Source organism: Malus domestica, chromosome 15, assembly GCF_042453785.1.
Source record: "Malus domestica chromosome 15, GDT2T_hap1".
NCBI lineage: Eukaryota > Viridiplantae > Streptophyta > Magnoliopsida > Rosales > Rosaceae > Malus > Malus domestica.
The window spans coordinates 7,349,168-7,358,717 of NC_091675.1; the positions used below are offsets into that span (position 1 = coordinate 7,349,168).

The 9,550-nt window shown below is 39.4% G+C and overlaps 1 protein-coding gene, 1 long non-coding RNA gene and 1 other non-coding gene across 4 annotated transcripts; 1 reads left to right on the plus strand and 2 right to left on the minus strand.

Annotated features, from left to right (window-relative positions):
- Window positions 1-4,979: 4,979 nt before the first annotated feature.
- On the minus strand, window positions 4,980-6,080 carry LOC103424723 (uncharacterized). Of its 2 annotated transcripts, XR_011576200.1 has the most exons (4): window positions 5,881-6,080; window positions 5,747-5,798; window positions 5,656-5,700; window positions 4,980-5,294 (listed from the first exon to the last, which is right to left on the minus strand). It is a non-coding gene; the product is annotated as an uncharacterized lncRNA (long non-coding RNA). The 2 variants fall into 2 exon arrangements; XR_011576199.1 differs by lacking the exons at window positions 5,747-5,798; window positions 5,881-6,080 and having other exon boundaries at window positions 5,107-5,294; window positions 5,603-5,744.
- Window positions 6,081-6,248: 168 nt separating this feature from the next.
- On the plus strand, window positions 6,249-8,033 carry LOC103456068 (uncharacterized). Its single transcript, XM_008395697.4, has 3 exons — window positions 6,249-6,499; window positions 6,765-7,008; window positions 7,411-8,033. Exons 1-3 carry the CDS (start codon window positions 6,431-6,433, stop codon window positions 7,752-7,754), a joined length of 657 nt encoding a protein of 218 aa, XP_008393919.3. The 5' UTR covers window positions 6,249-6,430; the 3' UTR covers window positions 7,755-8,033.
- Window positions 8,034-8,290: 257 nt separating this feature from the next.
- On the minus strand, window positions 8,291-8,416 carry LOC114821899 (small nucleolar RNA snoR77). The gene has a single exon (XR_003769736.2). It is a non-coding gene; the product is annotated as a small nucleolar RNA snoR77 (small nucleolar RNA).
- Between the last annotated feature and the right edge of the window lie 1,134 nt (window positions 8,417-9,550).

The following is a 9,550-nucleotide window of genomic DNA, read 5'->3' on the forward strand; positions in this document are numbered from 1 at the left end:
TCCTAAATGTTCCTGATCATAGGATTACCAATTGGGCATTGACAGTCCGTTAAGATCAGTACGTACTGTGTCTTCTCTTAGGGAGAGTGACTAGTCTCGAGTCATTGGTGTGTGTGACATCAAGACAAGTACGTAGGTGCTCAATAAGAGAATGAGTTCACTGAACGTGATCAACGAAGAGTTCTTATATTCCATGTCACATGAGAACTCATGGTTGGGATAATGCAAAGTAGTCCTTTGACCTGAGGCATCACAGTTGTCTTGTGGTTAAGTCCTTAATCTTTGATTATGTCTAATTCACCCCCTCGGGGTGTCACGGCATCGTTGGGGTTAAGCCACTTAGCTATGGAGACAAGTGAATGCGCAACAAGGGATCTCTAACCTTCAAACAGTTGAGGGAGAATACTCTATGATATGATTTGGAATCTCTGGCCAGAGTATGAATGAGATTGGGGAATGCGTTCCAAATCACATTCAAGGAAATCATATAAGCAAACGATTCACATTGGATAGTAGACATGAGTAAATAAACTATCATACCAAACAATGTGGTCAAGAGTATTAGATTAGAGAAGGACCGTATTGCATTTGTAATCCCGAACTGAATAGGTTCTCTAACCTCTTCTGATTAGCTTGGGTAACCATGACATGCTGCTAGGCGTCAACCATGGTTTGTGGAAGCCCTATACGTGTATAACCACTAAAGGGAGAATTGAAAATTGTTTCAATTCACAATCGATGTAAAATTGTTTTAATCGCCCACTGCCTCGATAAAAGGAACCTAATGGATCGCACACCATAAAAGGTAGAGATTGAAGATTAAACGGAAATGAGTAAGAATGATTAAATGGTTTAATCATTTATTTATGGCAAGGATTAATTAATATGTTAATTAATCAAACGAATAAGTTCGTTAAAGACTTCGGGATAGTTTTGGACCTTAAGGCCCAATGGGCTTCGAACGTCAAGCCCATTAACTTAAGTTGTATGACAATTTAATGAATAAAGATTCATTAAGGCCCAAAAGCCCAAAACTCCCTAAATGGCCGGCCATATGTGTATGAATTAGGGTTTTGGTTGTTTAGGTCACTTAAAGAAGTGACTATATAAATGACTTTATAGCCAAATATTCATTAATGTGATTAAGGGTTTATTTTGGGTGAAAATGGGTGAGAATTGTCTCTCCATTTTCTCTCTAAAGAAGCTAACACCTTGGAGGGTACATCTAGCAATACTACTACTCCAAGGTCACTCATTTCTTCTACAATCAAACCTTGGTGAAGAGACTTAGAGGTTCCCTATTTTGGGAACTTGGAGAAACCTATTCTTCCATCCAAATCCATGGATCTAAGAAGCAAGGAATGAAGGCCCCTATCTCTTTGGGTGATTAGCCTTTGCTTATGCAAAGAGGAATCTACAAAGGTATTAATTTCAACTCACTTTGTTTTGAGTTGATTATTGGTTCACCAATCTACTAGGCTTTGAATTTCATGGGTAATGTTTTGTTTTTGAATGCATACAAGCATGATTCCGCCTTTAATTTGTTAATTGCATGCCATATGATGTTATTCAAATGAACATGTTTTTCAAAATAAATCCTTCACATCTACGGCTGCATAGGCTACGCGAGTTTGTCTGCTTATAAAAAAGTAGCATGCCTGCCACTGGTCTATCAAGTCTAAAGGTTAGGGCATGAACAAAAGAAGTGAAGATGAATAAAAACGAAGGAAAACATGTTTATAAACAACTAGCAAAGGCCGAATGAGTTCAAGCAAAACAAGAGCTACAAGGAAAAACAAAGAAAATCCTAAAGGCTACCTAAAATACTACACTACAGCAGCTTGGACATCCCACGACTACTCGGTCGCCATACCTTCAACAGCCGTAACGCTCTTAGCAGCGGCATCATCCGGCGTTTCACCCCCGGCTGCCCTAGTCTGGGCACTAACTTCTCCAACTACTTCACCAATGGAAGCCTTAAAAGTAAAAGCAAGCAAGTCTTTCGGAGAAATAGAGAAGGTCTTAAAACCTCAAGCCCATCCTTCTCACCTTTCAGCTGCTCATTCTTCTTAAGCAGACTAACACAGACGCGCTGCAGCTCATCCACTCCCTTCTTAGCATAAGCAGCGAAACGAAGCTCAGAAATTGCAAGCTTAAGATCTTGAATCTGAGGCGAATCAATCTCAGCAGCAAATGGAGCAGGCTTTGGTGTCACTTTAGCAGCAGAGTCCACCTTACCACTCTTCATAATAGCAAGTCTCTACAAAGGTGAACCGGACTTGGCTCCCAAAGAACGTCCTGGTACAGACTTCAGCACTGGGGGCATGATAAAACCTTTACGCTGAGTAATCTTATCCACAATTGTACTAGCCATTCTCAACATGGAAGACGCCACATGCTCAGATCTAGCAGCCTTACATTTCTTCCCATTGGAAGAAGTCATGTCAATCACATACCTCTCAGTAGCAAGCGGACTCTCATGAGCAGCAGAAGAAGTCTTCAGTTTTTCTTAACTGGCATCTCATGAGCAGGCGGGGAAGATCTCTTCTTTCCATCTTCATTCATAGTAAGCTCCACGACAGCGATCAGACGAGCCAATGCATCCGCCTTGATCCTCTTTACCTCCTCGTTCCGGAGCAGCCCACATTTCTTTCAGCAAAGAGGACTAAGCAGCCAACGACATTCATGGTACTCAGCAGGGGAGCTCAACCCAGTATTCCAGCAGGCAGGAGGCCTGTATGCCCAACATTCCAGCAGCCCATGAGACCCGCAATCTCCTTATTTCTCTCAATCGCCAGCCTGGCCCGAGTCAGGTCCAAGAGCCCAAAGGATATGAGCCATGCGGCTCGCCTAGCACTGCGCCCCAGCGCCACAATCCGCGACCCTAGTTGCACAAGCTGCCTTTTGGCTCAAGCCAAGCCAAGCTGCCCAAGCAGTGGTCCCTGCCACGACATCTCCTCGACCCATGCCGAGCCAACTCCTGGCCCCTGCCAGCCGATGTGCCGCACCACCCCGACGGCTGCCCCGCAATAACACTATCCAAGAATAAGGCAAGAAAAATTAAATTTTTCTTACATCGGTGCGGCACGAAGAAGACGAAGAAAGCAACGAAAGACGGTCATTTGCACGGGCAAGATGTAGAAGATTGCTAGAGGAGGGAGAACAAATATCCTCTAAGCTATCTCTCTCTTGTAGGGTAGAATAAATCACTCTCCAAAGTTGATTTAATAACCCACTTAAGGTGGACTTAAATAGGCTTTGAGAGAAATTTATTTCCCTTTCCTAGAAGGATCTAATTTCCTATTAAAGAGAGAATCAACATCAAAATAGGAAGCAGTCTTAAGTTTCCTAAAGCAAGAAGATCTCTACACCTGCTGCCCTTTTCTGCGAGCAGCCCAACAGGTGTGGGGGCATTTGTGGAGCCAAAAATATTCACTAGGCGACACGTGGACTTTTGGACAAAAGAGGACAAAAATACCCTCGAGGCATACCGAGTTTCCTACACGCGAGCAGTGGAGAATCATCCATCAACCAAGTCAGGAGTACCCAAAATGGGTAACGATTCAAAACCTATTTCATTCCATATATGTTTTTACCTCATTTTTTCCTTATTTGATTAGCCAATTATACAAAAAACCACCAAAACATTCATTTTATGTTTAATAGCCAAATAAATTGGCTAATTAAACCTAAATCAAACCCAAAAAACCCTAGCCACCTCCTATCCTTATAAATATACTCTCATTTCTCACCAAAAAGCCAATTCCAACACTTTGGCAAAAATCCCAAAATTCTCTAAACACTCTTTCTCTCTAAATTCTAACTTTGGCATCGGAGGTTCTTCGGCCAAAGCCCCCCCCCCATTCATCGTGGGCGCGTGAGGCTCTTGGCCTTAACCTAAGGTGTTAATTGTTTTGTAGGTGCAAAATCGTCCAAGATCGAGGAGGAAGAAATTTGCATCCACAGTATCCAATTAAAAAAATGAAATGTTGGGAAAAAGAGACTGGTTCAATCAAAAGAAAAAAGAGGCTTGGTCAATATTTCTCCTGGTGACACCAATAAAAAAATGTTTAATCACGTCCGTCAGGACAGTTTCATGAACTTTGAAAAAGGATAATAGCAGGAGATTAAATTTGTAGATAAAATTTATAAATAAATAACTTGTCACCAATAAGAATGAGCACGTTTATCAATGCTTAAGTAATAATTCAATACTTTCACGTTATTTAATTTTCAAATTTAATTTCTCTATCATTACTTCTTTGAAAAATACCAATAGTACTAGCAAGTGCTATTAACACCGAAAGTGTTGTCAGATAGTAAGAGCCTCTAGATTTTCAATACTTGCATTCTACGTAAGTTTGTTGTCAGCAAACCACTCGTCTGAGTTTGTCACCTATATACTAAATTATAAGAAAATATTAACTCAAGTCATGTGTACGCATATGTAGATTAATTCAGATCGTTCATATTTGTGGAACTCATAAACCAATAACGGTCGTAACTAGACGTACAGAGATCGTAGCATGGTTTAAGTATTATTGTATATACCCTCTACAGTTGGTATCCTATGTCTTTGATGCAGAAAGTCGGAAACAAAATGCTTAGTTTAAAGACTTTTGGATGCGTAAAACAATACTATATTGCAGACATTTTGCACTTGCATCAAATAATAAACACCGAAAATCTAACATTGGCGGATTTTAGTTTCACAATTTGCTCGTTCATGTGCATTCTTCTGTTTCAAACTTGAGGAAGCAAAGCCATGTGTCAATGGTGACAATCAAGCCAAGGAAAATGTAAAATATGATGCAGTTTGGAGTTAAAAAAAATCCACAGTAAGATCCTGTAAAACGGGCTGAATTTTCATGAAAACCTGGGGTTAGAGTTGTTACTCCAATCAATCTCTTGAAAAACTTTGGAAAAAAAATTCTCTTACAAAACCATTTATCTCTGGACGAAGAAAGAATATGTATAAATTTACATGCACAACAAAAACCAGAAAATGGTTTTCTCATTTTTCACTTGTAAATTGCTTCCTCTCAAACAAAACTACACAAACATAAAACATGAGAACCTGAAAAATGAACATAAGCTGTACAAAAATTGGAGGAATTCGACAATCATATCACATTCATGTATTGGCGGAAGAAAGAATCAAACTCGAAATTTCGGGTGCAGCGTCTTTGATACAAGAAATTGGAGGCTTAAATAGACACCTTCTCACCATCATTGTAATTTGGGAATGTGACACATTTGAATGCCTTGCACTTTGAACACAACACCTGACCAATCTGCATTCACATAAAATATAGTTTATTAGATTAAAAAAACACCCCGACAACTTCAAGTTTTACACTGAAACACTTCAAGAAAGGAATTGAGGAAAACAGGTCGTCTATTCACGTATCATTCTCTAATTGATTATTAGTTGTTGAAACCTTTCTCCCTTATCAAGTTAGTCAGATTTTTTTTTTAAATTATTACGTTTGAAGTGTTTTTCTGAATTATAATTTTTCAAGCAGTACATGTAAAACAAAAAAACCTAAAAATAAAGCACCAAAAATCAAATATTTCTCTTCAAATTCCATAAAAATCAAACCTCTCAAACAAAAAATTATTGGGTTTTGTGAGGAGGAGGAGCTCAAAACTCACAGCTCCGCAAGATGGCCATCGAAGGTAGAATCAATTGGTCTCGGACTTCACATTCGTTTTCTGCCCTTTGCAAAAATCGCAAAGCAGCCACCCTATCCCGTCGCAATCTTCGCAGAGAATCGCCACCTCAGCCTTGCAAAAAACTGGAATCAAATCAGTCGGACTGTAACTAAGTATACACTTCTGCGGTTGCAGAAAACCGACTTGGAGTTTCAGTTTGCTTGCCTCTTGTTGTTGTTGGACGATAGGGCGAGCAATGCGGGGGCTCGAAGAAACGACTTGTCGCTGGCGGCGAGGAGGGAGAAGTACGTCGAGGAGTGAGGTTCCGGGCGGCGACGAAGGACGTCGTCGTCGTCTTCTTCGCCGCCATTGGGATTGACTTGCAGCTAATCTTCTCGATATCCGAATAGCAGAGGTGTAGTCTGACGTGGCTACTAAATTACAAGATTGCCACTCCACCAATGCAAATTTGAAGTGGTAATTCAAATTGTTTGACGATATCAATTTGGGCCTTTTCCGATACATGGGCTTTCATTGGGGCCATCGACTTGGGCCTTTTCCGTATATTATGGGCGGGAAGTGTTGTTATTAGTGAAAGAAAAGATATTGGAAGAAGGTTGGAGAAACCCCCAGAAGAAACCACCCACCATAACCAAAACCAAATAAATAAAAATAAAAATAAAATCCTAAAAACGAAAATCCAGACGGTGCGAAGCACGGGAAGCTGACGGAGAGAGAGAGAGAGAGATTGAATTAGGGTTTTTGAATTGCAGAGATGAAGCGCAAAGACTATGAAGAATTAGACGACGACTTCTTCTCTCCTTCCTCAAAATCCAGGAGACTGGTACGCTCTCTGCGCTCCCGATTTTTCCTTTTTTTATTTGTTTCAATTCCCAATTTCCCAGCAATTTAGGGTTTGTTCCCGCGCTTTTTCTTCACTTTTATTCAATTCTCAACAATTCGTTACCAAAATTTTATGTTATGGTTATGGACTATTAATTCGTTACCAAAATTTTATGATATGGTTATGGACTACTACCCACTTTCTGTTTCTCAAATTTGTTGCAGTTTTTTATGTAAGTATTGTTTTTTGTTGTGGAATTTTGAAGGATGCTGGGTTATTTGCAACTTTGAATGAAGACCAAAGTAGTGCAGCTCAGGTGTTTGATGAAAAGCCAGCACCAGAAACCAGCGTTGTGATGCAAACGGATGATTTGCCAACGGACCCTTTGCCTTCAGGGGATGAGAGGGCTCTTGTGCTCTATAACCCCACGAATACGCGGATTTTCAAAGCACCCGATTCGCAGGATTTCTCTGTCATTGTGAATTCGGACTTGATTCCGGGTTTAAGGGGTAAGCCTCTGGATATCTGTATTGCTGTTAGTGTTACTCTTTAAGATCTTTGTTTTAGATATGTGGCAAATCATTGTGGTTATATAATCTAATCTCAAGTTCCTATCATGTCAAATGTGTGTGTTATCTTTTTGCAATGTGTGTTGATATTATCAGTAACCTTTTGATGGAGATGACTAGGTGGCTGCTATGTTTTGTTTAAATCTGTTTTGTGTACCGTTGTAAGCGTATTCTTCGATGTAATCATATGTCAAAGTTCTCATGTTTACAATTCAGAAAAACATGAAAAAGGGCGATTTGTTTTCGGTTCTAGAGCGAACAGATATTTGTGGTATCCATCTGAGCTTTACTTGAAATTGATCGGTAAATCGTGCCTTTTACTAACTGAATTGTTTCTGGCAGATCATATTTATTCATGGGGATATTCAAAATCGCTAAAACCGGTAGAGGATCCTGGGTCCGATGAGGAAAACAAAGAAGTTTCAAATAGGTGTATGGCTGTTGTTCCCTGGGTGGCACCTAACTTCCCACCAGCATCAAGAGATGAGACACAGGCTGCAAGCCAGTCAGAATCCATGGAAGTTGAAATGATGGACACCGATGATAATGGTTACAATGGGGCGGAAGCATCGGGGTTTGGTGGAACAATGATGGAAGGACCCGGTGGGATACAATACTGGCAGCAACAGCAGTTACGTTGGATGGAGCCACAGCTCTTCCAAAACAATATTACTCCGGTCACTTAATATATAACTCACATCTTACAACTTTGGTTGAGCTGTGCTTTCTTTACTTCTTAGAAGACACCAAGTACCAGTCTAGTATTTTGTTCAAACTGAATGGTTATGCTGCTGATGAATTCTGCCACTTCAGGGGAAATTTTATAAATTTAATCCGTGGAAAGTCCGGGTTGCTTTCGGTTTCATCCCCAGTTTAGTTTTCGGGGATCCCCAGTTTTGAGATAAATCGTGTATTGTAGCTCAATTTCGGGATAAATCTCAATGTTAAAGTTAATTTCTGGACCAGATCCTGTTTCATTTGCCTTTGATTTATTCAATCGAAAGTATTAAAAGTGCGAAAATGACTTCTTATCGTAGAAATATTGGTGCTGTAAATACATGTTGAACGCCGAAAACAAAGAGGTATAGGTGCTGTAAATACATGTTGAACGCCGAAAACAAAGAGGTATAGGTGCTGTAAATACATGTTGAACGTCGAAAAAAAAAGTGCGATAATCACTTCTTATGGTAGAAATATTGGAAAATTTAGAAAACAATTATGAAATGTACTGATGCCTACTAGACAAGCTTCAAAGATGGAAATCTCAGCTAATCTGAAGAGCAAAAGCAAATCGATATACGAGCAGTTAAACGCCTCCCAAGCTATCGTCATCGCAAGGGGGCTGCCTGAATTACCACTCGATTCCAATACCAAAATCCATAAATTTGAATTTAAATAAATAAAAATGGGGAAAAATACCAAAATCCATGAATTTGAATTTAAATAAATACGGAAAAATGTATCAACCTCAACAGAAAAAATCGCCAGAGTAAATAAAAATCGTAGCGAAATTGGGTGAAAAGGTTGAGAGGTTGATGTAGGGAAGCTGCATTCATCTCTATGGCACTGTTGTAAATAAGCCAAAGAGCCAAACTCCAGCCCCATAAAAATCATAATTCAATTCGCCTAAATTTAAATTTCACAAAATCCAAGATGGAAAACATAAACCCAGAAACCCTAACCCTAAAACAGAGAAACAGGAGAAGCAATTAGGGATTCGGCTGAAAGGGAATTGTAGGGTTGTTCGAGCGGCCGGTATATAAAGGGAGGAGAAACCCTCGCGGGGATACGAAATTACAGATATGTACATTGAAATTTGGTTTCTTCCAAGGCCCAAACTAACTTCTTCCGTCAAAGTAGTGGTCCAAAGTTGCACTTGTCTTTCATTTTTCCTGGGCCCGGTTTGAATTTTGACAAGGACAAATGGACTTCACCCACAACAAAGGGCAAGAGTGGATTAGTGCGATGCATGCGAAAGAGAACATTGCATGTTAGGAGAAAGAAAAAATTCTTGTACATCAAGTAGTATGTTTTGCTATTTAGTACTACGGTCTAATAATATTCCTTTTCACTTGTAAGTAAAAGATCTTAGATTCGATATTTGCCAAAGGGAATTTGAACCATATTTTTACCAGCCCATTATGAGACTTTGTCCACTATGTCACCCCTTAGTGTAAATAATATCGTTTGATAAAAAAAGTAGCGTGTTTTAAAAGATTGGATGTTGAGATGAGATTATTTATCCGTTAATTTACTGGATTAATACAATGCAATTTGTTAAAATAAGTCAACAGGAACATAATAAATGTATTGCATTACTTTCATTAATACAATTGATAGTGTATCTGTATCATATAATTTCTTCATACAATTTACTACGAATATACAGTCATACATTCGATTCCAATCATGGATGGTTGCTTGAGATTCCTCCCAACAAATTGGGCCTCAATTCAGGAAACATTATTGTAAAAAAGTTATT